Source organism: Ochotona princeps, chromosome 2 (genome assembly GCF_030435755.1).
Source record: "Ochotona princeps isolate mOchPri1 chromosome 2, mOchPri1.hap1, whole genome shotgun sequence".
In the NCBI taxonomy this organism is placed as follows: Eukaryota; Metazoa; Chordata; class Mammalia; order Lagomorpha; family Ochotonidae; genus Ochotona; species Ochotona princeps.
The window spans coordinates 106373934-106400972 of NC_080833.1; the positions used below are offsets into that span (position 1 = coordinate 106373934).

At 55.3% G+C, this 27039-nt stretch overlaps 1 protein-coding gene across 5 annotated transcripts; it reads right to left on the bottom strand.

Moving 5' to 3' along the window:
* Window positions 1-1284: 1284 nt before the first annotated feature.
* RORC (RAR related orphan receptor C) lies at window positions 1285-26783 on the bottom strand. Of its 5 annotated transcripts, none has more exons than XM_058660283.1 (11): window positions 26656-26783; window positions 24777-24806; window positions 13469-13554; window positions 12641-12794; window positions 10858-11370; window positions 10517-10638; window positions 8834-8966; window positions 8633-8716; window positions 8358-8468; window positions 6486-6595; window positions 1285-2710 (listed from the first exon to the last, which is right to left on the bottom strand). In XM_058660283.1, exons 1-11 carry the CDS (start codon window positions 26717-26719, stop codon window positions 2549-2551), a joined length of 1569 nt encoding a protein of 522 aa, XP_058516266.1. In that variant the 5' UTR covers window positions 26720-26783; the 3' UTR covers window positions 1285-2548. The 5 variants fall into 5 exon arrangements, with proteins under 5 accessions (XP_058516266.1, XP_058516264.1, XP_058516267.1 ...); XM_058660281.1 differs by having other exon boundaries at window positions 1287-2710; window positions 8609-8716; window positions 26656-26782; XM_058660282.1 differs by having other exon boundaries at window positions 1288-2710; window positions 8609-8716; window positions 12653-12794; window positions 26656-26782.
* Between the last annotated feature and the right edge of the window lie 256 nt (window positions 26784-27039).

A 27039-nucleotide genomic window follows, 5' to 3' on the forward strand; every position in this document is an offset into this window, starting at 1 on the left:
TGCAGAGACCCCAATGAACAAGGCCCTTCTCTTTACAGCACAGTGGACAGAGGCACAGGGACCTGTATTATGGGGATGTGGGGGTCCTGTGGAGATTTCTGGAACCTCTACACTGACTGTTGGGGAAATATCCTTCCTGGGGATAAGGGAACTTTGGAGGGAAGGATAAAGAGGAAGTCTTTTTGGAACATGCTCTCCCCAGGGGAACCTGGGACATTGTCTTTACCCATGGAAATCCTGTGGAACCAGGAGGAATGGTTGGCCAGAGTGGGGTGGGGGCAGGAGTGCAAAGCCTCTTGCTTTGGCAGGCATACAGGTCTCTGTTATTGGAAAGGGCAGCTGTGGTGGCAGGACAGAGAGTAGGGGCACTTACCCGAGAAGCCGGAGGGTAGCATCAAGTTGGGCACCGCATCTGTCCAGGGCTGGGGCCGCTGGCCCATTCGAGCTGCACCTCAGGCCCCTGCACCTTCCCACTTCCCGGCTCCCTGCGTGCCTGCCTGCCCGCCCGCCTGCCGGCCGGCCGCTACTGCGACTGCCACGACTGCCACTCACTGCCACCGCTGCTGCCAAGACCGAGTTAGAGAAAAGAGCCAGAAAGCAGTTCTCTCTTCTCCCTCTCTCTCTTTAAACCAGGCGAGAATGAGTCTGCAGCAACCCTGTTGGTGCAAAATAAATAAATAAAGCAGCCAGCGAGGGCTGCAGCAAGCGCCACTCAGGTTGGTGAGGGAGGGCGAAGAAGGGATGAGAGGGTGGGGAGGCTGTGGTGCTGGGGAGGGTCTGCAGTGGATGGCAGCCGGGAGGCTCCACGGGGTCTCACTCCCTCAGTCATCCCCCACCCCCACTCCCTGGGAACGCAAGGGCAAAGCACTTTTTTCCAGAGGACTGTCTTTAGGTGTCCTGGCAGCAGGGTGCTTCTGTGCCACCTCTAAATCTTGTGAGTCCGTTGTGGGTGTCATTTACGGGCAAGTTTTGGGTCAGGACCTCCCCCTGCGGAGCTTCATTCGCTGTTCCTTCTGAGGCGGTGAGGGTGGGGGGTTGAGAGGGGGAAGGGGGTTCCTGAAGATCCACCAGCCACTGGGGAGGCTGGTCTGTCTGGACAGCCACTGGGGAGAGGGCTAGGCCCCCTAGGGAGCTATGATCACTTAGGGCACTGAACGATTGCTGAGCCAGAAACCTGGGCCCCCCGCGCAGGAGGCAGGAGAACAGGGCGGTGGGTAATGTCATTGAAGGTTCCCTCCACCCCACCTCTCTCTCACACACACACAGAGCTCTTGCCTTCAGAATCATTTTATAAAGAATGGCGCAAGGTGGGGTTTATGTTTACTCAGCTAAAGCCCGCCTCCCCGAGGGGAGAAACCATCCCCCCTCCCCCATATCCCCCATCATCTGCAGCTTATCCCTCAGAGAAGGATGAGAGAAGCAACTTGGCAGCTGGAGAAACCCATCTCAGCCCTGTGCCCACGGATCTGCTGTCTCACTGCCACCAGGGTCTGGGGGTCCCGCTCCCAGAATGCTGGCACCACCTTTGCTTCCCTGATGAAAGCCAGGCTGGAGGCCAGGGCCTGGAAAGTCCAGCCACCCCTGCTTTCGGCAGGAGATGCCCCAGCAGGGATGGCCGTATGACCACGCCAGGTCTCAAGACTGGTAGGCTGAAAATGTTCTGGGGGCGCTGCGGACTGGGACTTTCTCCTTTCTCTGCCTCCTGCCCCAGGGCCACCAGGCTGCCTGAGAGCCGAGCCCTCCAGGAGCGAAGAGATTTTGAAGGATCATAAGAGCGTCTGTGTGTTTCACCTGTGCGTGGATGTCCGCCTCTGATCAGATCTGTGCTAACCCTGACATATGTCTGTAAAGTGCACTGACGAGGTCTGAGTTCTAATTCTGCATCGGTCTGGGATGCTCTTGGCCTTCATTGGACCTCCCCCTCCTGCATCCTGAGTCCCATGAAACAATTACCCCAACCTCTAACCCTCCATGGTGTTTACTCTCCATATTTGCTGGTTTGTTTAGACTCCCAGGGAAGGGGCAGGTTGTCCAACCACTTTGATGCTGAGCTGGGAGAGAGGAGGAAGGCAGGTGATTGAAGAATCCAGATTCAGATCCTGTACAGGTGCTTCTGGGCCATGGCTGTCCGTCTCTGAGCACCAGCCTTTTCCCCCCAGCTGCAGCCCATGGGAAACAATGAGGTATTTCAAAGGCTACTGGTAGCTTCCACGCCCAGGCTTCAGTTCTGGTCACCCAGGGAGCCTTGGTCCTTTTGGAGGTCCCTGTATCCCAGACCACACCACACCTCCTGGAAGCTGGAGGTGAAGGGTATGCCATTATGAGAGGACCACACCAAGGCTGGAGACAGCACTTCATGCGCACCCTCTGTCGGCATTCTGCGGTCAGGTGCCAGTCTCTGGGCAGGAAACCAAACTGGGTGTTCATGTTTGTTCCCAAAGAACAGGCATGGGGCATCCCTCCAGAGGATGTTGGACAGGCCAGGAAGGGAGCTAAGAATGGGACGGGGTTCTAGGGAGGTGAGCCGGCGAGCCGTCTGTCAGGCAGGTCACTTGGACAGCCCCTCTGGGGGTTCCAACTCAGTGCTGAAGAGTTCCTTATAGAGTGGGGGGAAGGCAGCTTGGACCACGATGGGGTGGAGGTGCTGGAAGAGCTGCAGCTTTTCCACATGCTGGCTGCACAGGCTCCGGAGCCTCCCCTTGGGCGGCAGCTGCAGAGGAGTCAGTGAAGAGGACAGTCAGTGCCGGGCTTTCCCCCACCCCGAGCAGCCTTCCCAGGCCATGATGACCCTGCCTTGCTCCCCCCAACAAACCAGGGTACCCAGAGTAGCAGCCCCCACCGTGAGTAAAATCACATGAGTGTTTTAGGAAAACCGAAAGTGAGCGGGTGCTAAGGTGAGCCAGGCAGGTGTCTTCAGGGGAAGCGCCATGTCACCTCAATGTGACTCCTGTAACAAACCTTGTTAGAGACTCCAGCTCACACGCATGCCCTTGTGGCTCCCCAGGCCACAGCCTGCATGGCTCTTGGCCTTTGCATCTCTTGTCGCCTGTCCCCCGCCACCACCAGCTAATTTCCATTCAACTTTCAATGTCACCTCTAACGTGAGTATTTCCCTCACTGTTCCCTGTCTGGATTGAGGATTCCTCCCTTGGTATGGCAACTCCCACACCGTAAGAAAATGACCCAATTTGTTTCTCCAGCCTAAGGCTTAAGCTCCTCAGCTGAGCATGCCCTATCTCCACACCCTGCATTCCACCCTCTGCACCTATCAAAATGTGTGACACACGGCGAATGCTCTTGAGCATGTAACAGCAAACTGCACAGATGGGCATCAGTCCACACAGCTGGCACTGGGCCAAGGGGCATGCAAAAGGCATAGAAACCCGTGAGGAGTCAGAAGCAGGGAGACCGTGGTACTGGAGTGAGTTTAAAAATACCTCTCAGTAGCTATGACCTCCCTCCCTCGGGCTTAGTCTGCTAGGAAAGCGACAGTCGGGGAAGATCAGCCAGCACGGCAAGCCCTTCATGTCTCCCCAGTTCACCATCTTTTCATGTCAACCTCTTTATACTCTGCATTTGTCTGGGCTGCTGCGATCGTTTCATTCATTCATTCATTCAACACATCTTTGCTTTGAGAATGTACAGGAATCTGGGCCAGGTGATACAACTGCCCGTGAATGAGATAAAATCTTTGCCTGTATGAAGTTTACAGCCTAGAACTGGAAGAAGAAAATAAGCAAAGACCGCTATGTGCCACATGTGGATGATTTGGGAAATGGCCCATGGATGCTGCAGGGGTCTCCTAAGATCGCATCTCGCAGAGATGGCATAGCTCCGGTGGAGGCCACTGTGACAGTGAATGCGACAGTTGGGTAAGTCATTGTAGGACGCTTGCACAAAAGTGAAACCACCTAAGGGTGCGTGTCTCAGAACACCTTGTCACTAAATCATGTGTGACTTCATCTGATACAAAAATTTTGTTAAAATACTTTTTCTAAGGTAGAGAGAGAGAGAGAGACAAGTCTTCCATCTCCGGTCCAGCTCCCCAAATGCTCGCAATAGCCGAGGCTGGGTCAGGCTGAAGCCCGGAGCTCAGAACTCTTCCACATGGGTGATAGGGACCCAAATACTTAACCCATCACCTATTGCCTTCTGGGATGTGCATTAGCAAGAAACTGGGGTCAGGAGCAGCTTGAACACTTGAACCCAGGTATTCTGACACAGGAGATGGGCACCCCAAGTGATGACTTAACCACTGTAGCCACTACAACAAGGTGAGAGTGGAGAATGTTCCATAACTAATCAAGTAAAAAACCTAGTATAGGTTTTCTTATTCATAAAAAATATGAAGGGATGGAACAAGGCATTTGGAAAACTTGGGGGGAGAACTCTTCTGGTAATTTCAGCCGTGGAGAACAAAAGCCATGAGATGACAGAAGGCCTCGTATGTTCCAGGAAGAGCAAGGAGGCCAGTGTGAGTGGGGTGGGGTGTTGAGATGGGGCAGTGCATGGTTGGGGTGAGGGGAAGCAGGCATTGGGGAGGCCCCACAGTGTGAGGCCAGTTGGCCAGGGCACACATTCTTGATGTGATTTTCAGCACAAGGGTTATCAGGAGGTTTGGGAACAAGACTGGAACTAATGGGATTGCCATGGTGGGTGCTATAGGGTGGACAACAGTGGATCAGGGTGAGATTACAAGGCCTTTGTACCATTAGGAGAGTTGACAGTTGTGGGTGACAGTGGAGAGCACGATGTATTTCAAATGTAGATCCAACCAGATGAGCTTTCCAATTGCTTTCCTAGGTTCCACTCCCACTGTTCCTCCTTGTAATCTATCCGGTAGTAAAATTCAAGATCTTCAGGGCTGCAGCCTGCATGGTGACTCAACAGGCTAATCCTGCACCAGCAAGTGCTATCATCCCATATGGGTGCCGGTTCTACTTCTGGCTGTTCCACTTCCACTCCAGCTCCCTGCCTATGGCTTGGGAAAGCAGCGGAAGACGGCTCAAGTACTTGGGGTCCTGTACCCATGTGGGAGAACCAGAAGAAGATCCTGGTTTCAGATTGGTTTAGCTCTGGCTGTCATGGCCATTTGGGGAGTAAACCAGTGGATGACAGATCTCTCTCTCTCTCTCTCCTCTTTGTAAATCTGCCTTTCAAATAAAAATAAATAACTCTGGACCTGACGTGATGGCTTGACTGGCTAACCATTTCCCTTTAAGCACCGGGATTCCATATAGGTGCCAGTTTGTGTCTTGACCGCTCCACTTTCCATTCAGTTCCCTGGTTATGGCCTGGGAAAACAGTGGAGGATGGCCCAAAGCCTTGGGACCCTGCACCTGTGTGGGAGATCTTTGGTAAAGATGTGCCATAACTTGGGCCTGGCATGGTAGCCTAGCAGCTAAAGTCCTTGTCTTGCATGCGCCAGGATCCCATATGGGCGCCGGTTCTAATCCTGCTAGCCCCGCTTCCCATCCAGCTCCCTGCTTGTGGCCTGGAAAAGCAGTTGAGGACGGCCCAAAGCCTTGGGATCCTGCATCTGCGTGGGAGACGTGGAGGAAGTTCCTGGCTCCTGGCTCTGGATCAGCGCAGCTCTGGCCATTTTGGTCTCTTGGGGAGTGAATCATCCTTTCTGTCTCTCCTCCTCTCTATATATCTGACTTTCTAATAAAAGTAAAATAGACCTTTTTTTAAAAAAAAGATGTGCCATAACTTTTCTCTATATAGGCACTATCTTGCCACCTCATTTTTGATCACGTGGTTCCCTGAGCCAGGAATGTCTGTCCCATCCCCAATAAAATTGAAAAGATGTCAGGTTTGGGGGCCTGGTTTGAATGACACCTTCTCTAGGAAGTGTTTATGATCCATCCCTTTTGTTCCCAGCTTGCCTTTAGTCCCCATTTTATTCTCTCACACCATTTTCCCAATATGTCTTATTACAGTAACAGACAGGGGTGGAAGGACAGTAGCCAAGGGATAGCAGGAAAGAGTACTGGGAGTCAAGCTTTTTAGATCACTTAATGAGTTAAAGAAACAAGTCACTGAGGTCTCTTCCCTACCACAGGGACATTTTAACCCTTAACCTATTGACAGATGTGCCGTGAGAATGATCTAGAGCATTACCGAAATACACAGCACATCTTTCTCCAGCATGGAGCTGCTGGTACCAGTCTCTTTTTTATACCAGGTTAGACTCTCTTAGTGGGGCCAGGACTCTGTATCTTTCCACAGTGTCTGTACAAGCAGGTGCTGGGTTAGCGTTGGCTATATTAAACTGAATTGTTCCCTGGAGAGCCCTTCCAATTTCAGGCTCTCTAACTTCCCGACTTGATGCCCATGGAAGCAGCTGCTGGCAGTCCTCAGTTCCCACTGCTGTTGCAAGCTCCCTGCTATCATGTGGCCCTCTGCAGGCCCCTCCCCTACACCGCAGCCCCTGGCCCTCCCCAGCCCTGACGTCACACCTCTGGCACCAGGCCCGCCCCTACCTTTGCCAGAATGCCCTGACGATGAGTCCTGCAGAGATGATGGTGAAAGGCCAGCTCCAGATTGCTCTGCAGCTGTTCCACTTTCCTTTTCTCTTGGAGACCTGGCCGGCCTGCAGAAGGGGATGGGACCAGAGTAAGAACAGAAATGAAGGGGGATGGTAACTTCCAACTAAAGGGTGCGTCTCTTTGGACATTGGTGTAGCATAGACTTCCTAACTGTGTGTGCGTGTGGTTGGGGGGGGGGGGGAGGAGAGAGAGAGTGAGAGAGAGAGAGAGAGAGAGAGAGAGAGAGAGAGAGACTGTAAGGGCATGTGTATCGTGAGTCAGTAATGGTAAGCTTGAAGACCTTTGATTTGACTTATTGCAAAGGAAAAGGAGGAGAGCTGATAAGGATGGGAATTCTAACCTTGGAACTTTGAGCTACCTTTTCCCTGATAGGTTGACATTTCTCACAGAGCTTTCAGTGCTGGCTAACAGGATTCTGACAAGGGGCTGGAAGAGAAAGCCCTTTACCCCTCCCTGGAGTAGCTGCAGTTAGGAGGTGGCCTTTCTGAAGCCAGACTGGCCAGGAGCAGCAGGGCCTCTGCAGCAGTCTGCTGTCAACTTCAACACACAAACTACCCGTGGCCCTGCTTCCCTGAAGTCCCCAGAAGTCATCTTCACAATGTTCGTTTCCGGTCTGAGGGGGCTGTGTAGGTCTCAGCTCCCTGGCACGGCTGGAGGCTGCTACTCTTGACTGGAAGCTCATCCCCTGCCCCAGCTTCTCTGAACACTTGACATTCAGCTGACTCAGCCTAGTTGCCTCCTTTCCAGAGGAGTGGATGTCCAAGGCCTCAAAGTTAGTTCACTCAGGGGCCTGTGTTGTGACACAAAGCAGGCTAAGCCTCCACCTGCGTTGCCAGAATCCCAAGGGATGCCAGTTCTAGTCCCGGCTGCTCCATTTTCCTTCCAGCTCCCTGCTTGTGGCCTGGAAAAGCAGTCGAGTCCGGCCCAAAGCCTTGGGACCCTGCACCCACGTGGGAAACCTGGAAGAAGCTTCTAGCTCCTGGCTTCAGATCAGCCCAATCCTGACTGTAGTGGCCATTTGAGGAGTGAACCAGTGGATGAAAATCTGTTTCCCCTTCTCTCTCTGTAACTGACTTTCAAATAAACAAAAAATTAATCTTCAAAAAATTAATTTACACAGAGGGCCTGGCGGCGTGGCCTAGTAGCTAAAATCCTTCCCTTGAATGCGCCGGGATCCCATATGGGTGCCAGTTCTAGTCCCAGCAGCTCCACTTCCCATCCAGCTCCCTGCTTGTGGCCTGGGAAAGCAGTCGTGGGCAGCCCAATGCTTTGGGATCCTCCACCCATGTGGGAGACCTGGAAGAAGTTCCTGGCTTCTGGCTCCGGATAGGCACAACACTGGCCATTGCGCTCACTTTGGGAACGAATCATCAGACGGAAGATCTTCCTCTCTATCTCTCCTCCTCTCTGCATATCTGACTTTGTAATAAAAATAAATAAATCTTAAAAAAACACAATTAATTTACACAGAGAAGTAACTCCCAATCTTGGTGGCTTGCAGGAGGCTGGTAAACATTTAAGTGCATCCCAGAGAACTTTGGAGGTGGGACTCAGGTGACTACAATGTGTGCTCCCAGCGACTGCTGGTGCAAGCTAACTTCTATCACAGAAGGAACTCACTTCCTCTTAACCCCATCGCCCCCACTTCCATGCCCCTGCTTGTATTGTTCTGGTCCCTTCCCTGGTATTTCTCAGCAGTACTGGGTGGGGGCCTCACTCTGCTTTCCGAGCAGTTTGCAGACTGAACCCCGCTGCAGGGCCTGTGGCATGGCTTGGACACCCTCTCCCAAGCCCTGCAACACTCACTGGCATTGATGAGAACGAGGGCTGTGTAGAGGGCAATCTCATCTTCAGAAAAACGCAAGGCGCTCAGGGAGCGGGAGAAGTCAAAGATGGAGCTGATGAGCTCACTGCAGCCTGAGGGGACAGAGGGAGGAGAGTGAGCCAGGCACAGGGCTGTACTGGGGTGGGGCACCCCAGAATGGGGCATCCTGGCCGCCAGGCTGTGCATGGAGTGGGCCTCGGAATCCTCTCTCCCGTTCCCCCCTGCCCCTCACCCAAGGCTCGGAACAGCTCCATGCCTCCGTATTTGCCTTCAAAGAAGACGGTGTGGTTGTCGGCATTGTAGGCCCGGCACATCCTCACCAGCACCACTTCCATGGCTCCTGGGAGACGGGAGAGGAGACACAGGGTGGCGTCAGGCAGAAGGCGTGGGTCCTAGGCGCATGGAGCACTATGCCCCGCTCTGTGCCCTGCCCACCCGCCCACATGCCCCTGGGCACCTGCTTTGAGCAGCACGATCTGGTCATTCTGGCAGAGCTCCATAAAGCCTGAGAGCCTCTTGGCGAACTCCACCACGTACTGGATGGCTTCAGTGAGGTGGTGGGCACAGCGCTCCCACATCTCCCACACGGACTGCAGGGGGTGCAGAGGGGAAGTCTGCTGTGCCCTCCGTCAGGACCCCGCAGCCTCTCTGAGCCCCTCCCCTCAGCCCCACCTAACGAACTGCCACAGTCTCTACATTGGCATGTGAGGAAGCCTAGTCTCAGCACAGATGTGCACAGGGTCACACTTCCTGTCAGTCCACTGCGTTGCGTGCCTGTGCCCCCCGGCTGCCGACACTGAGGGAGCCGCCGCGGTATGAGACACAGCTTTGCCCTCCAGTCCCCTGCATCTGGTGAAGGTGGAAAGGAGCCACCTCCTCCCTTGCCTGCTCCCCAAGAGGACAGACCCAAGGTTGTAATCACATAAAGAAACAAATGCAGAATGCTATATGAAGGTTTTCAGAGCAAGCAGTCAGGGCAGAATCCCATAGAGGCAACAGTGTAAACCTTGGAACTGAATGGTAGCCTTGGCTCCCACCACACTGCAATCTAGAGTAAGTCCTTTCACCCCGGGGAGCTCAAATTCCCAGTCCTGTAAAAATAGGAATAAAGGTGGGGGTTGGCTCTGTGGCAGAACAGGCTAAGCTTCCACCTGCAAAACTGGCATTCCAGATGGGTGCCAGTTTGAGTTTCAACTGCTCCACTTCTGATTTAACTCTCTGTTAATATACCTGGGAAAGTAGCATATGACAACCCGAGTGCTTGGGCCCCTGTACCCATATGGGAGACCCAGAAGAAGCTCCTGGCTCCTGGCTTTGGCCTCCAGCTATTTGAGAGTGAGCAAATGGAAGCAATATTCTGTCTCTTCTTCACTCTCTGTAATTCTGCCCTTCAAATAAAAATTTTAAAATAGGAATAAGGGCCACCCTCACAGGTTGCCTGTTATAAGGGCTGTGGCAGATCTCCATCCAGCATGTGGCACAATGACTGGCAGAGAAAAGGTGTTTAACAAGTGGTGATGAGGGTTCTTAGTATGCAAGTAGGAGGAAAGAGAGTATGACAGTCCCCCACCCTGCACCGGGTGGGGCAGGGTGGGTGAAGAGAAGTTGGGCTGAAGGTTGGGTTTGATTTCAGCAGGCAGAGCCTAAGGGAGAGGTCTCATCCATGTGCTAAGATGTGGATAGGCACACAGCTACACTGAAAAATGGACCAGAGGGCCGGTGCAATGGCTCCACTGGCAAATTCTCTGCCTTGCAGTGCCAGCAGCTCATATGAACATGGTTTGTGTCCCCACTGTTCCACTCCTATCTAGTGCCTTGCTTATGGCTTGGGAAAGCAGCAGAGAATGACCCAAAACAGCTGCACCTGTGTGGAAGACTGGGCAAAAGCTCCTGGCTTCCAATCAGTTCACCCTGGCCATTGTGGCCATTTGGGGAGTGAGCCAGCAGATGGAAGATCTTTCTGTCTCTTCTTCTCTCTGTAAATCTACCTTTCTAATAAAAATAAATATATATATGAAAAAAAGATGTTACATGTGGACCAGACACTTGTGATGATGCCCCACCCAACTCTGGAACCATCTCTGGACTCTGCTGGTCCTTGGGAGGTGTTGTCCCACCCCTGGACCATTCTTGGCCTCACCTGCCTCTGGTAGCCAGTCACCTCCTCCCGGGAGAAGACGTTGGAGCGCTGCCGGAGCAGGTCCTCCAGTCGCAGCTGGCATGTCTCTCGGTAGGACTTGCAGACATTCTGTACCAGGTGCTCTGCGCGGAATGAGAAAGGCACAGCTTGATCGCAGCCAGCTCCTGTCCCACCTGCGCAAGGGCACCTCTCTACCTGCCTCCCTGGCTTGGCCTCCTTCTTCCGCCCCTTGTCCTGGAGCTTGTACCTCCCTCCCTCAGGGTTACTGTGGGTTACTTAGGGACTGCTGGCAGAAGCCTCTCCCTTCTGCTTATCACCCTCTTTGCCTCCCTGCAGCTCACCTATCTCCGTCAGGGAAGCATAAGGTGCCTCTGGGGTGCTGCGGAAAGTGGGGCTGCCGTAGTTGTCCGAGCCCTGGCCTGGTTCCCCAAGCCCAGGATGCCTGGGTTGCTCAAAGTGCAGTCCACATCTGGCAGGGGTCAGCTGGCTGCCTGGGCCAAAGAAGCTCTCTCTGCCCTCATCCTTGCCCCGCTCGGGGCTGTATTCAAGGTGGTAGGAGGCCTCGCCCACCTCTGGCTTGACCAGGTGATTGGCATACGAGGGCCTGGTGCCGGAGGCCCTCAGGAGACCTGGGGGGCAGGCAGAAGCCTCAGGCAGGTCAGGCGAAGCTCCCAGGGGCAGCTGCCCATCTGGGAGCCCTAAGGTGTAGGGGAGGCCGTCGGCTCCTTGGCCCCCTTCGGGCGGGGTCTTGGCTGCTTGTTCTTGTTGCTGCTGCTGCTGCTGCTGCAATTGTTTCTGCACTTCCGCATGCAGGCTGTCCCTCTGCTTCTTGGACATGCGGCCGAACTTGACAGCTGAAGGTGCAAGGATCGCGAGTTGAGGAGGCAAGAGGACACGGTAAGGATCAGGGCCAAAGGGCACGTGGGTAGGGACAGGGTTAACCTGCTGCTCCCTGAACTCCCGGCTTCTCCAGTAGGCCCAAGAGCCTCATTTTGCAGAACACGGACTCACACTTCCTGCTACCACTAGGACCACTGGCTGCCTCTGGGGCTCTGTCCAGCTTGCCCTCTCTGCCCCGCGGAGTGAGCGAGCCCGTCTGAGTTCTAAGCCAGCTGCTAACAGTGGCAGGACACAAGCAAGAAGACCGACTTGGGAATTCTGGCCTCGGAGAGTGAAGCTGGGCGGGGGATGGCTGGATGGGTGGGGGTGCATCAAGCGGTATTGGGGTCACCTCGCCTTCTGGGAGGGTCGGAGGAAGAGGAGAGCTGAGAACACAGGTCTCCCTGTGGTCAGGCCTCCTGCTGCCTGGTGACCTAGATACTCACCACAGCCCAACCCGGCCTCCGCGGGTTGTTTCTGAACATCCTCTTCTGCTCTCTCTTTCCTGCCTTGCCACTCCCCACCCCTCCCAATCCCCCCACCCCTCCCAGGTGTGGGGGCACAGCCCCTCGCCCCGCCTGCCCCCCATGCACCCCTGCGTGTTTCCTTTCGCTTTGTTATTTTGGGCATTGAAAAGTGCTGACAGGCTCCTTCTGGCTCCTTACCCGGCCGTGCCTCCCCCTAGCCCCGCCCTTGACTCCTTTATCGGAGGCAGCAGGGGAGGTGGTGTGGGGGGAATGCTGGTCAGGGTTGGGGAGGTGCGGAGGAGGGTGGATCAGGCAGCCGAAACACCGGCCAGGCCCGCCCCTACGCGCGCTTGCACTTGCTCTTAGGCTGGCTCTGGTTCTGTCATGTGTCCCTGGATGGGAATGGTGGTGCAGGGGTGAGGGGTAGAGGCTGGACAGGAAGGGAGATAGCTCTAGGATTAGATGCATGAGGCAGGAGGGATGTTTGTGGAAACTCGATGGAGTTGGGCCCCAGAAAGGAGAGCTGGGGAAGTCTGGGACTTGGTTCTAGTGGGACCTACAAGCAGGGAGCTGAATAATCTCTGAGGGAAGAAGGTAGGGGAGGAAGGAGGGAGGGAGGCGATCTGCCCATCTCCCACGTGGAGGACGTGGAGGACGCCAAGCTGCCGGAGGAGGAATGGAGAGAAGGCGTGCCTGCCCGTTAAGTCCCACTGGAGACGCAGGTCAGGCTGCCCCTCCGAGGACAGCAGGGAAACCCCAAACCCCAAAGGGGCCGCACCCTCCGCCTCACCGTCGCGGGACATGCCCAGTGCCAGGCATTTCTGCAGGCGGCAGTGCTGGCATCGATTGCGGCTCGTGCGGTCGATGGGGCAGTTTTGCTGACGGGTGCAGGCGTAGGCCACGTGGCATTGCTGGCTCCGGCGGAAGAAACCCTGGGGAAGGCAGGTGGATAGCAGGGCTGCCAGCTCCAGCCAGTCCGGGCTCCATCTGGAGGGCCTTCCTCTCTCAATCTGTGTTTACTCTTAACTGACACCTGAGAATTGTACCTACTGTGGGATACCTTGATGCTTGCATACAATTTTGATCAAATCAAGGTGGTTACCATGTCCAACTCCTTAAACACTTGCCACTGGATATGTAGAGCTCCTAAACTTACCAGCTCTTGTCCTTTTTGAAATATGGAAGTGTTTGTCAACTACAGTCACCTATGGGGCTGCAACACTGGAACTTGCTCCTCCTATCTCAGGGTCCTCTGATCTCCCTCTATGCCCTGTCTCCTTACCCTGCCTTCCCTCTAGTGACCACTACTGGGCTCTGTGCTTCTATGAGAACTTTTTCAAACTTTCACATTTGAGAACACTCAGCACCTGCCTTCCTATGCCTTGTGAGATCTCCTCCCTCCATTTCTTTGTAGATTGTCCCACAAGCAGTTCTTCCTCAGCCTAAATAAACACCTTTTCTGTGCTCAATCCCTCCAGGAAGGTCACCATCCAGGCAACTCCCCACTGGCTTCCGAGGGAATCTTCTGGAAGAAGAGCAAAGACCTCATTCTGGGAGAAAAGAGCTGTGTGTCAAGTGTGCATGTGTGTCCGCACACGCAACTCACCTTGCAACCTTCACAGGTGATAACCCCGTAATGGATCCCAGACGACTTGTCCCCACAGATTTTGCAGGGGATCACTTCAATTTGCGCTGGAAGAGAGAGGAGGAGGAGCTCAGCCTGAGAGCCATTTGTGCCTTCTACCATCACGTTACCTGGGCTGCAGACACAGGTGTCCTGTACCCCCCCCCCATTGCTGCCTCCCTCCCTGCAAAGTGGAGGGGAAGTGAAGTGCCAAATGCTTTTCCCCAGGCTGCTTTGTGTTTTCTGGAGGAGGGGGTACGGAGGGGAGGAGACAGCTGCAGAGGCCACCTGCTCTGCCCTTCAAGTTGACAAGTTCCCGTTGCCTCACTCTGGTCTCAGGACTAGGGAGCCTGCATTGCCTCATGACACCTGCTTCCCGCCCAAGGGGCTTCCTTTGTGTCTCCCTCCCCCACTGGGGCTCCTCTCCCCCACCCCACCCCCACCCTGGGGCAGAATGTGGGGCACAGTAGGAAGATGGGGTGCCCCAGGCAAGAGGCAACCAGAAAGCCGGCCATTCTCAGCCGAACAAGGAAAAAGACCAGGACCCAGGGGAACAGTGTTCACAGACTGGGAGTGCAGGGAGGTGGGAAGATAAGAGGCCAGAGAGCTCAGGGGGAGATGCACAAGAGCTCTGGGTTTTCGGCCCCCAGTGGAGGCAGGGAGACCTTAGATGTACCAGTGTTATACTAGGGCACCTGTGTCAACTGTGTGGACACATGCACAAGCTTTGATAAAGCCATTTCATTTGACTTCTTCAACCTACGAGCCAGCTAGATTGGGTGTTGTCTCGTGTCCTACCTCTCCCTGTGCTATTCTGTGGGCATGGCTTTGGGGATACACATGTCAGTGGACACGTTTAAAGGTGTGTGTGTGTGTGTGTGTGTGCTGGTTCCCTTCTTGCTGCCTGCTGCTGGTCCAGGTTCCTCGCTGCCCAATAGCATTCATTGCTTTCGGCTCTCCTCACTGTGTCTGTAGGAACAAGCAGGAGACCTTATCCCAGCCTGGTCCTTGCAAGGCACATGCACAGAACTTGGGGTCTCTGGCTACTGTTGGTGAGGGAGCTTTAGTCTCTTTCACCATCTCTGACCTGCTGGTTCCCCTCCGAGCTTGGAGGCCTAGGTGGTGCAGAGCCCCTTCCCATCTGTGCCATATCTCCCACCCAAGGGACAAGGGAGGTGGCAGCCTTTCCAGAAGACAAAGTCATATTCCTATTGAGTTCACTTCCAGCTCTAGGCCTGTCTCTGACCACCTAGGGTGATGCCTGCTGAGAGGTGGGGAGGGAGAGCATGGCTGGCCCCTCCTCCTGAGCCCCAGGGAGCTAGGACACCTGAGGTTCCTCCCTTGGTGCTGCATTCCTGCCCTTTCCCCCAGCCTGTCTGACTCCCCCACACTAAGCTGTGGTCACCTCGGGACCAAAGCACAAGTGAGCGTCTCAGATTCTTTCCAGGAAGTACAGTAGATTTTTTTTTAATGCCTGGAGGGGAGGAGCGAATAAGGGGGGATTGAGTGCCTGGAAGAGGAGTGGAAAAAATGTGGGGGCACTTGCACTTCTAGTCACTTAGATCCTCTCTCTGGGCCTCAGTTCCCTTGCCGGTAAGAAGACGATGTTGAAAGCAGGCGGGAGGTAGGACAGAGTGGCAATTACTGAATGTCATCAATGAAGAGCCCCAGTGTGTGCCGGTCTGGGGCCCCCCAAGAGCTTGCTCCGGCCCCTCCCCCTCCAGCCCTGTGGTATCTCTTTCCTTGGTGGCTCTCAGACCAGAGTTGGGGGGGAAACCAACATGGGTCACCCAAAAAAGTAAGCGGGAGGGAGATTAGGCCAAGCCACAGTGGGAACTCAGGCTCCGGGCCAGCAGGCAACCACAGGCCTCCCTGCCTCTTCCCTTCTCCAAGAACCACATCCGCGTGCGTGTGTACGCTGACCACACAGGTGACCCCAGACACATCTCCTTGACCCACGCCTGACCCACTGCTTGCTATGGCCCCAGGGACATTACAACCATATCACTGAGACCCTGCCCTGGGAGGGGAAGCTGGCCAAGGACCCCCATCACAGATGCCCTATGTTTGGAGTAGGTTGGAGCCTTGGGTCCCAACCACTAGGCGATCCCCTTCCCCATCCTTGCAACCACAGGCCAAGACACAGGTATGTAGGAAGATGGAGACATGGAGGCAGAACCCTGGCCTCTCTGTGCTGAAGAAAGTTAGAGATGTAGGGATGGAGGGAGACAGCCAATGAAACTCAGAGAATTCCATCCTGGTGTTCTGGTCCTGTGCCTGACCTGCAGCTCCTTCAGCCCCATCATCTCTCTTGTCTACTCCTCCCACCTCCCTTCTTCCACTGCCACCTGTACCTCCTTCAATGTCATGTACCTTGGACCTCAAAGATAAAGTACGTGTGTGTGTGTGTGTGTGTGTGTGTGTGTGTGTGTAAAAGAGAGAGAGAGAAAGAAGAGAAGGGAAGTAGACTGGGGGGAGGGAGAGTCGCTGAAAAACACCTCTGGAAAGTCACCTTCGAGACCTACCCCTGTGAGCCACACTCCTGAAGACGCAGGTGGTGGGAACCCAGACTGGGGAGAGGGAGCTGAGTAATCGCAGGATTACTCAAACTGTTGCCCGGGAGTCGGGTCTGCCAGGAACTTACCATCTAAGGGCCTATGGTGCCAGGAACTCGAGCCAAGCAAAGGTCAGGAACCTCCGGACCAGCCTCTGCCTCACTGGGCTCCCACTGCAGCGGAACTGTATCCGCACCCTAGCCTGAGCCTTGGCAACAGTTCTGTGTCTAACCGGCTGCTCTTTTCTGAGACTTGCCAAAAGAAAAGCTCCCAATTCCACTTGCTCCCAGAGGACAGAGAAATGCCCTCTTCCCCACACCCCAAACAGCCTCTTTAATCCCCTATAGGGGCTGGCGTTAAACCCCTTCCTGCAACATCAATATCCCATACTGGAGTATCGGTTTTAGTTGCTCTGTCTCTGATCCAGCTCTCTGCTAATGTGCCTAGGAAAGAAGTGGAGTATGGTCCAAGTGCTTGGGTTCCTGCGACCCATGTGTGAGACCTGGAAGAACCTTCTAGCTCCTTGGTTTCTGTCTGGCCCAGTCTTAGTCCTTTAATCATTTGGTCAGTGAAATAGCGGATGGAAGATCCCTTTTTCCCTCTCTCTCTCTCTCTCTCTCTGTCACTCTTTCAAATAAATAAAATAAAAATATTTTAAAAAGAAAAGGAGAGAAAAATGTCAAATACTGCTTTAAAGGATATTATCTATAGATGAATCACTCCAGCCTTTTGTCTCTTACACAAGCTCACCTGAAGATCTAATTCATCTGTAGTCCCCTATTCAAGAGAGCTACAGTGAGGTTTCAGATTTTTGTATTATAGGGGCTGGTGCTGTGGTGTGATGGGTAAAAACTCACGTCTGTGACAGCAGAATTCCATGACCAGTTTGCATCCTGGCTGCTCCAATTCTGTTCTAGCCCTCTGCCAATGTACCCAGGGAAAAGCAGCAGAAGATGACCCAAAGGTTTGGGCCGCTGTTACGCATGTAGGAGATGTTAATAAAGCTCTTGGCTTCAGCATGGTCCAGTTCTGGCTTTTGGGACCATGCGGGGAGCAGTGGAAGATACCTATCTCTCCTCTTTGTAACTCCATTGTTCCAAATACAAAAGTAAATAAATACTTTTTAAAAAGAGTGCATTTTAGTAAGCTCCCAGCTGGTGCCCAGGTGTGGCGGTCTCCAGCCTATGTTTTCAGAGGCAAAAATTGAGTCCTGCTTCCTGCTGTGTCCCAAGCTCAGCTAGGCAGTTGTGATCCCTCTCTGAGTACCTTTTTGTACCTACTCTGCCCTCCAGTATGACCTTGTTTTGAATTTTTTTCCCCTTATTTATTTGAAGTTACAGAGAGTTATACAGAAAGAGGAGAGAGACTGGTTCTCTCTCTGGATGGCTTCAATGACCAGGTCTGTGCTCCATCCAGAGCTCCCTCCTGGGTAGCAGAGATCCAAGTACTTGGGCCATCTTCTGCTGCTTTCCCAGGTACACGAGCAGGAAGCTGGATCAGAAGTGGAGCAGCGGGGACTCAAACTGGTGGCCATATGGGATACTGGTGTTATAAGTGGTGGCGTTTTTGCTCACCATGTCACAACGCCAGATCCCAGCATGACTTGTAAAGTTTCATTTTGATACAGCACTAGGAAAAGTGAACGCATCTCCCTGGATTGCTCCAACGGTGTATTTCTTCCCCCTATGAGGAGGAATACGGTACAGCAAAGTCATCTTCCTTTGCCTCAAAGCTCCTCTAATCTCACTCTTCTCACAGCTGTGAGATTCATTGATAGTGCTCTTTGAGTGCATCCAAAAGCCTGGTCCTGTGCCAACCCTGGGTCCTGTCCAGGTGCCCTGTGCCACAGAGAGGAAGTAGTATGAGGCAGAGAAGGGGTGCAGCTCGGGGGATCTCTCCCCTGGAACTCCAGAACCTCTCTCAGCCATGATGGAGGATGCAGTCAGATGGAGAAGCCCAGTCTTTCTCTTCTCCTCCTGACACCTGTCAGCTCAGAGTTGGATCCTCTCTTCTCCTTCCCTTCTCACCAGTGGCTGCTGATGAAGGGGTGGAAAAGCCGGACAGGACTCTCTGTGTCAATTGACATGCAAGCTGACTGATCCCAATGATGCTAGGAGGCCAATACTGCTAGTCGCCTTTTCATTGTGCAAATGGTGGAACTGAGAGACTCAGGGGGCACACCTGGCGTGTGAGACCGGGATCCTGCGACTCTGGTACCAGTGCACTGATGACTTAGGAGGGTGAATGAGCACCAAGGAGCATGCGGAATGGAGCAGGTGACTGGCAGGAGGAAGAATGTGGAGTGGAGGGGCTGGGCCAGGCGTGGGATCTTGCAGGGGTGAACCCACAGAAGGCAAAAGGGGGACTCACATCTAGAATAAAGACCCACGAGAACAGGGTTCCTGCTGTCTCAACCCTCGCTGGCTGGCCCCAGCCTCCGCCTGCCTTAGCCACTTTGCCAAGGCTCAGGTGGGACCATTTGTGCCTGTCCTGACTCAGGACTGCTGCAGAAGACACAGTCACGTTAATGTGCGGACTGCATTCCTGCATCTTGCTGGATCTCTCTTGCAGAAATGAATGAATGAATGAATAAGAAAGGGGAACACATCTCTTTTCTTAGCTTGGCTCCCTCCTCTCCCCACAGCCGAAACTCCCAGTCCCTCTCCCCACTGAAACCACAGCTTTGGCCGAGGGTCCCATGTGCACCCCTAACCCATCACCAGACTCCCTCTTTCTCAGCTCTCAGTTCCCTCAGCTTCTGCAAAGCTGGAAACCAAGGTGGTGGGTACCCCCACAGCTGAGCAGGAGAGGAGGGGTCTGGGGTGAGGGAAGCGGTTCTACCTAGCCAGCACTACCCCCAGCCCAGGCCAGATCGCCCCAACCCCACTCCGCCCCACCTCACCCCAAGAGCCCCTGGTGAGAATTTTCTGCTGATACACCCGGGTCCGAGGGCTGAGAAAACAGTGAAGCTAAAACCCGGGTGGGCGAGGGAGTGTCTGGGCTTCTGAAAAGCCATAAAAGAGCCAGCCACCCGAAACCCACCCTCCTGCGGCCCCCACCACCCCCGCAGTCTGGGACACCAAGAAAGGAGGGGAAACAAAACAACCGGTGAAAGCCCGGGGTTGGGGGGAAGGGAGGGAGGGCATGAATCACCAGGAGGAAGCTCTGAGGAGGGGGAGTCCGAACGTCACCCGGCAGCCATCCTGGCCTTCGGGCACAGGTGCGCCTTCTTCCTAGAGCTGGGGGTGGCAGACCCAGGCATACCCTGGCTGTAGTCCCCAGTAGCTGCCCTGTCTCTCTGCCTCCACCCAGGCAGACATCTTCATCCGTCCCAAGCTCCTAAGTTCCAGGGAGGGCCCTGTGCTGCAGCCTGCAGCAGCAGCATTGCAGGCTAGACTTCAGGAAGGACCAGTTACAGACAGGCATGGGAGCAAGACCCCAGGGCTGGCTTCCCTGGAGAGCTGTAGCTAGGGAAAGTCCCTGCTCCCAGTTAGTTTGCGTCATTGGCTTGGGCAGGGGAGGGGACTGGGCGGCCATGTTCTCCGTGATGGGACAAGCTGGGACTCTCCAAATGTTAGTGCTTTGGGCTGGCACGGTTGGAGTGTTCAATTAGGGAAGGTGGGGGCAAAGACAAAGAGGGGGTCGCCATGAAGGAAGGAGGAGCCCCTGGCCTCCTGGGGTGAGCTCACAGCTCTCCCTGACCCACAGCTCCTCCAGACTTAAGAAATAATAAGATTAGGGCATGGTCGAGACTGTCATGGACCTTACTCCTGGCCTCTGGCCCCAGACCCAGTGCCAGGCCTCTAGTGGCCAGGCTCCTGAGGATGACCTGGATGGGCCACTCTCCCTGCAGCTGGCTGGCAATCTGTTTGAATAAGGAACATTTATTCTTTATGGGAGAGCAGCAGGTCACCTCAGAAGGGGGCCTTCAGCAACCCAGAAGAGGGCCTTTAGCACTCAGGCCACCCAGTCTTCCCACTCCTGCTCTCTGTCTCACCTCTCCCAGCCTCTGAGTGCCTTGGGTACACCTCTCGGCTCCGGGCATTCTTGCTTTTGTCTTTCTCAGTATTTCTCCACCCCTGTGTCCACCGTTTGGACCTCACCCTCCTACTACTAGCACAATTCACAACTCTGTTGTTTGAGATGGGCCGCTGCACTCCTTTGCTTCCTGACCCTGAGTTTGCGCTAGGTCACAGTTCCGCCCAAGGTCTCTACTCTCCTGGCAGTGACCGGATGGACGGGTGGCAGGTGACACTCAATTGGGTGAACGGCCCGATGACTTAGGACTGTGAGATAGACATTGGTGTCCAAGTGAGAAGGACGGGAAACACTTACCCCACCTAGGAGGAGACTCCTCTCCTGTCCTTCAGCCAGGGATAGACCCAACATGCCCTGGAGCTGCCTAACTGCCTCCCTGGTCCCCACCTCTACCCCCGACCCCCTGCTGGGCTCCTGATCCCTGCCTGAAGTTGCTTTGCCAATTTGGAGGCTATGCTAGGAAGACCAGTCTAGCAACCTTTTTTATGCTAATGGGCAGAAGGTAAAAGGGACCTCAGCTCCGAGGGACCCCCCCACGTTGTGTTTGGCCAGTTCAGCTTCACACCCCTGCTGCAGAAGCAGAGCCTCATCAACTCCTTGGCCTAACCTTGCCTTTGATCTTGAGGGGTGGGTGACTGAGGCTCTCTCCTCCCTGTAGGGGTACCTTCCCTAGGGATCCGGGCTTTGGGAGGCTCTCCAGAGGGAGCTGATGTTGAGACCAACTCCCTTGCTTGACACAGTGTGTGTGTCGGGGAGGCAGGGGACACCAGTGCCCAGTAACTCGCCTGGGGCCAGAGGGGTCTTTCCAGAACTTAGCAGGGCTGACCTTCCTTCCCTAGTGCGGGAAGACCCTGGGGTGAAGCTGCGGCTGGCTCGGGGCATGGAGCTTCCCTTTTCCTTCTATACCCCACGTTCTGAGAGCTGCTCTCACCGGAGCCTTGGGGTACTGTGGGATTTGCCCACCCTTGCCCCAGCGGATGGCCCAGGGACCATGAAGGTGAGCACAAGGGGTCTTCTGCTGCCATCTCCTCTGCTTTGGTCCCCATCACCAAAAAGACTAGAATCGGTCTTTCTCTTTTTCTGTCTCTCTCTCACACATCTCTCTGGCTGCCCTCCGCTCGGTCCTCATGTCCCTGGCAAGGCAAAGTGTGGTGGCTCCGAGTGCTGGCTGCTGGGGTCTGAGTCCTGCGGCCTGCTGTGCTGACCTTGGTGTAGGCAGGATCGTCTTGCTGCTGCAGAGCATAGCACCTCCGCGGGCCCTGGTTTCTCCCCTTACAAGCAGGGTGGAGGCCTGGAGCAATAGGCCGCAGTAAGACTTTCCCGTCTTTTCCTTCAGCCCTGGGAGCTACTGGTAGTCCATCAGCTGCCAGTATGGAATCCCTAGCAAAGCGCCCCACCTCCCTGTGCCCCAGTCCAGGTCAGGGATGGGGCTGGATACTTCTAACCTTCTTGAAGATTTTCCCCCACTGAAGCACCCCAAGACTCCGTGATTGACTAACAGCTTCTCAAGCGCCCAGCCGCGGCCTTGACCTTGACATGAACACACCACCTCTCCAGGGAGGCCTCAGCTTCCTCACACTGTGTCCCAGCCACCCAACTTTCCCCACGGGCTCAGGGATGGTGACGGATCCATCCTTCCCAGCTCCCAGGTGGCCCGCCCCCTTCACTTACTTCTCATGACTGAGCCGGAGCTTCCCCGGCCTGGGCTCCCTGTCTTCCTCAGCTGGGGTGCTCCAGGGACAGGGCACACACAGCTGGCAGTGGAGGTGGGGGTGAGGCCCTCGCTGCTGTGGTGCCTCAGCCCGCAGCCCTGCACCCAGGTCTCCCCAGTGCTTCTGGGCCAAGGGTTTATGCTCCGCACCACACAGGTGGCCAAGTGACAACCCCCCTACCCCGCCCCCCCCAGGGGTGCCGTGGGTAAGATGACAGGCGCCCCATGTGGCCAATCTGGGCCTGGGGCAGGGTGCAAGGGGCGGGGCAGCCAATCATAGGGGGCGTTGGAAAATTCCAAAACCACATGTGACAGCCACACGCGGTAAAAGCTGTTTCCACCCACCACAGTAGCTCTGGCTGCGGAGCTGGGATGGAGCTCACACACGCCCGGGACCATACCCCTGCTCCCCTCCCACTGAGGAGCCTTTCTCCTTATCCTCACAGGGGACTCCAGGGACAGGAAGGAGAGCTGCAGGACAGTTGCCCAAGGGTGGTGGCACCTGCTGCCTGAGACCCTGTAGACAGTGCACAGCCATGCCCCACGTAGCGTAGTCCAGGAAGCCCCACCATGCCTACGTTCTCCCTACAGACACAATGTGCCCCCATGGTGGAGGACCAGGACATCAGTAGTAGCAACAATAGTCACCAGGCAGGTGCCTTCAGCCTGCAGAACAGACTGCCTCAGGATCAGAGCTGCTAGAACTGGAGTGCAGGAGGGAAAGAAACATCATCATTCTCACTAATAAAAGTGCCTGGCTGTAGTTATGAATGGTTCATGTGGATTAGCTAATCCTCACAAAACACTTCATGAGGGACCCCTCTTCAAGGCGAAGAAAGCCAGGGACTGGTATCGATGGTATAGCTGTGTGTCACATGGGCACCGGTTCAGGTCCTGGCTGCCTCGCTTCCGATCCAGCTCCCTACTGATTTTCCTGGGAAAAGAAGATGATCTAAGCACTTGGGTTCCTGTTCCTCCTGTGGGACACCTGAATGGAAATCCAGGCTCCTGGCTTTGGCCTGGACCAATCCTGCTTGTGACTATCTGGGATGTGAATGAGTGAACAGAACATGTCTCTCTCCCTCTTTCTAACTCTTCCTTTCAAATAAGTATATGTTTAAAAAAAAGAAGAAAAAAAGAAAAAAAGATGAGGGCAGTGAGGCACAGAGAAGTTAAGTAATGCACCCAGTGCCACACAGCCATGACATGGTAGAGTCAGGATTCAAACCTGGGCAGACTGGCTGAGGATCCCACTTGGGGGATGGCAAGGTTTCTCTTGGTTTAAGTGCTTTGGGGGGTGTCACAGCTTAGGAGCCCTTTTTGCTTGTGACTCTGAGTTTTTTAGTCTCAGGGTCGTTCTGAGGTCACTTGATTTCTGCTATGTATTTCCTGGGATCCCTCAGCCTTGGGGGTCCCCCTTTAAGGCCCCTCAGTCCTTGGGCCCCCTCTTAGTTTGGGGGTTCTCTCTGGCCTCCTTGTCTTGGATCCTTCTTGGGGTTGTCTCAGCTTTGGGACCTGGTCTGGGAGTGGCCTTAACATCTTCTCGGTCCTCTGGGCCAGGCCTCTTAAGACAGTTGTGGTCCCTATGAGGTTTCTAACAGCTCCATCCAAGGCTGGGTCCAGACCTTTCCTTGCTGGGATTGTAGGAGCTGGGCGGTATGATGGAGGACATTTATGTCCTGGGGCCAGTAGCTGACCAAGGACTAATGAAGGGCTAGGAATGGCATGAGGAAGGTAGGTCTTGGGCCAAGTTCCTGTGGTGAGGCATTAAGGGTAGGATTGGGGTTTGGCCTCTCCTTGTTCCCATTGCTCCAAAAGTCCCCCTAATCCCCCCACCCACATATGCTCCTTGACCGTCCCTCCCGACCCAAGTTCAGCCACGTCACTCCCTGACCCGTTTTCCTCCCAGGGCCCTGCTCAGCATTTCCGTGGGGCCCTGTGGCTGGGGTAGGTGAGGCACAGTCAGGATTGTGCTGAGTAAAGCAACCCCCCACCCCCTGCCAGGAAGGTGCAGCATCCTTGATGGCCCCCAGCCCCAGAGTGTGCAACTTGAGCAAATGGGTGGTGCTTGGGCAGTGGGCAGTGCTTGACTGCTGAGGTGCCTCTCTGGGAGCGGGAGAGGTTCCAGGTGACTCTGGACTGGGCAGGGATAGGTGGTAAGCAACCGGGAGGAAGTGGTGAGCTCTCTCCTTAGACTGGAGGTCATGGAGGACAGAGACCCCACAGCGATCCCCACTCATACATGCTCACAGGGGGCTAGAGGCTGTTGAGGGCAGACATGACCCCCAAAAGGGCAACAGTTTGGGAACCTAACAGGTTCCAGCTTCTCCTAACAGGATCAGCTTCTCCCACCAGCCGGGTGCTGGGGAGTTCCTCAAGAGGGTGCTAGCTCATTAGTATCCATAAGGAAGTCCCTCCCTAGCTCTAGCCCCCTTCTCATGTAGTCTCCATCATGCAGGGCTCCAGGGTGTGGGATTTGCTATGAAAGACCAAGGCTTTCCTATTCTCCGATCCTGTGCAGCCTGGCTCCTGGTTCATTCACACATCAGGATGTGTTAACCACACCAAACCTAGAGTTGTTGTCACAAAGCCGTGGGCAGACTCCCGGGCCTCCCACAGCTACCACCACTGCCTCCTATACTCTCCATCTCCTCCTGTTTCTGTCCTGGGTCCCCTCCCGGCTCCTGTGCCTCTGTCCAGTACCTGCTCTCCTTTCTTGGTTCCTTTTTCACTTGTTCTTTCCCAGTTTTTCCACAAGGTTCCCGTCCCTTTCCTCCGTTATCTTCTCTATTACTGTCACCCACGGTTTCTCCCCTCTCTCCCCAGGCTGTGCCACTCTCGCAGGCCCCTGCCTCTCTGCCTGCCTTCCCCCAGCTCTGCCAAGCCCTGCGCCTTTCTTTTATGCAAACCTCCCAGAGTCTTTGCTGAATGCTTCTCCGTCACGCCACGTTCAGGCACCAGTTCTTGCCCCCAACCCCATACTCACAGGTGTGGGTCTTCTTCGCCACCAGCAGTTCTGCAAAGAGAAGAGAGGTCAGGGGCAGATGTGGCAGATCTTGGGGGCCGGGGTGTCTCCTCCTCCCATTTACAGGGTCCCGCCCTCCCACCCCATTCTTTCCTTCCTTCCCAGCAGTGCCTGGCTGGCTGGCATTTGAGGAGAAGAGGGCCAAACTCGTTCCTTCACCCTCGCTGGCCCTCAGCCAGGTCCTCACAGTGCCAGGCGCCTCAATCACCTCTGGGACTTCCCCAAGCCCCTCCCTCTGCCTGGAATGCCCGGCTTGGCCACACCCCTTCATGAGGCAGCACCTCCCCATTCCCCCAGGTCCTTGGGGACACCTGCTGTCCACGGCTCATCCTTTGTCCTTGTGTTTCCATGCCTAGCACCTTGCACTTGATTTCCTGGCCCTCACGACATCATGGAACTGTCACAACTGTGTAGTCAGCTACCAGAGGGGGTTTTCCTGTGGGATTGCACACCCCGTGGGGGCAGGGCCTTGTCTGTCTGGTGAGTCTTTCCACTCACAGAGCCCTCCAGCGCCTGACAGGGGCTCAGGAAGCATCTTGCAGCCAGAGCTAAGTCCCCGTAGAGAGAAAGCTCTTGGGTGCTCATTTCTGCCTCGAACGCACCAGAGGGGTTGGCTGGCAGGGTGGCGAGTGTGCCTGGAACTCTGCAGGAGCACCTGCTGAGGGCAGACCCGGAGTCAGAGCGTGCTTAGGGGTGCACCATCGGGAAGTCCCAGGGCATGGGACACTTCCCCTGCCAAACTTCAGGCCAATTCCTACATCCGCAGCTTCTCCCAGAACACAGGGACCTGCCTTCTCCCCCTCTAGCTTTCTTAGCCTCGGACTCAGTTCTCCTGCCACTTTTTTCCTGCTATTGTCTGAGGCTACGGCACACTATCCTCCGCCCCTGTCCCTTGCCACACAGCCCACTGGATGGCAGGGTGGGTGTGGGCTGTGCTTCGGTGGAAGAGGGGAATGGCTGTCCGGAGGGGTGTGGCTCCACTCAGCCCGCCCACCTCCCCTGCTGATCCTGCCTAGTCCGGCCCAGTTTCCTCTCTGACGTGGCACCCCTGCCTCCTGCCGACCGCCCTGCACCTCACAGCAGTGCTGTCCTGGAGGTGTTCAGGTCGCTGACCCAGGTTGCTGAGCTCTTCCTCCACTAGGTGGCCCTGGAACTTGGCAGTTCTGGCGCTCACACCCGAGCATGCCTGTAGCGGTGGGCGCCTGCTTTGAGGGATTCCTGAGTTTGGACCATCAGGGAGGCCTAGGAGTACCTGGCCCTCTGCCTCCCTGCCTCTGGCCCGGTGCCCTACATTTTCTGCGGAAGTGAAACTCCACACCCCAGGCCAGCGGGAAGGAAGGTGCCAAGCTGGTAGGCATGGGCAGCTGTCAGAGTGCTAATCCCCCTTCCTCCCCAAAGCTTCCCTAAAGGCAGGACAGGTTCCTCCACGGTGGATGAGCAGGTGCAGTGGCCAGGCACCCCCAGCCACTGCTGCCCAAGGTTCTTGGCCAAGCCCAGGGCCCCGGAGCAGGGTTCCCAACTTGTCTCAGAGGCTGGCTCGGTTCTGCAGGGGGCTGCCTGCGTCCAGGTGCCTTCCTGGATCTGACATCGCTCAGATCCCTGAGCCTGTAAGCCTACAGTCTCCTTATTCACCCCTTCTCCCCTTCTCTGCTCCTGATGCATTTCCCATTTCTCTGTCAGTTCTGCAGCCCCTCCTCCTTTCCATCCAGGTGGTCCTCTCTTCTGCTCCTGTCAACCCATGTCTCCCTCTCCCCCACCCCCTCTTCTTGCCCAGTCTCTTCTTTTCCCATCTCCCCTCTTCTGAGCCCGCCTGCCCCCCAGGGAAGTCCCTTGCACCTGCCTGCAGGGCCGTGGGGTCTCTTCCCCCGCGAGGCTTGGAGGTGTCTCTGTGGGGCCCTGTCCATGGGCAGCTCCCTTGTGCTGTCCTTGCTGCCCTGGCTGCCCAGGAGGGCAGGGAGCAGGGCCCAGGGGAGGGTGGTGGGGGAGGGAGGAAGCACCTGGCCCGTCAGCAGGCAGGGGAAAGGAGTGGCTGGCAGAGCGTCCTGGCACAAGGGAGGGACATGGAAAGAGAGCAGTGTAGGATCTTGGAGCCTGGAGGAGAAACCAGGTAGTGCAAAGAAGGCAGCTCGCACCTGATCACTGCTGTGTACCAGCACTGCATGTGTAAATCCACGAATTAGCATTACATACATTCTCACAGCACCCACCATGGGGCTGCCACGTG

Bases quoted from the DNA above. Each gene is read 5' to 3' on its own strand.
- RORC (XM_058660281.1), bottom strand. From the start codon at position 26,719: ATGGACAGGGCCCCACAGAGACACCTCCAAGCCTCGCGGGGGAAGAGA. The intron at 8,967-10,516 runs GTGAGGCCAAGA...CACCCCCTGCAG, and splicing joins TGACTGGCTACCAGAGGCAG to TCCGTGTGGGAGATGTGGGA. The intron at 8,717-8,833 runs GTGCCCAGGGGC...CCCGTCTCCCAG, and splicing joins GATCGTGCTGCTCAAAGCAG to GAGCCATGGAAGTGGTGCTG.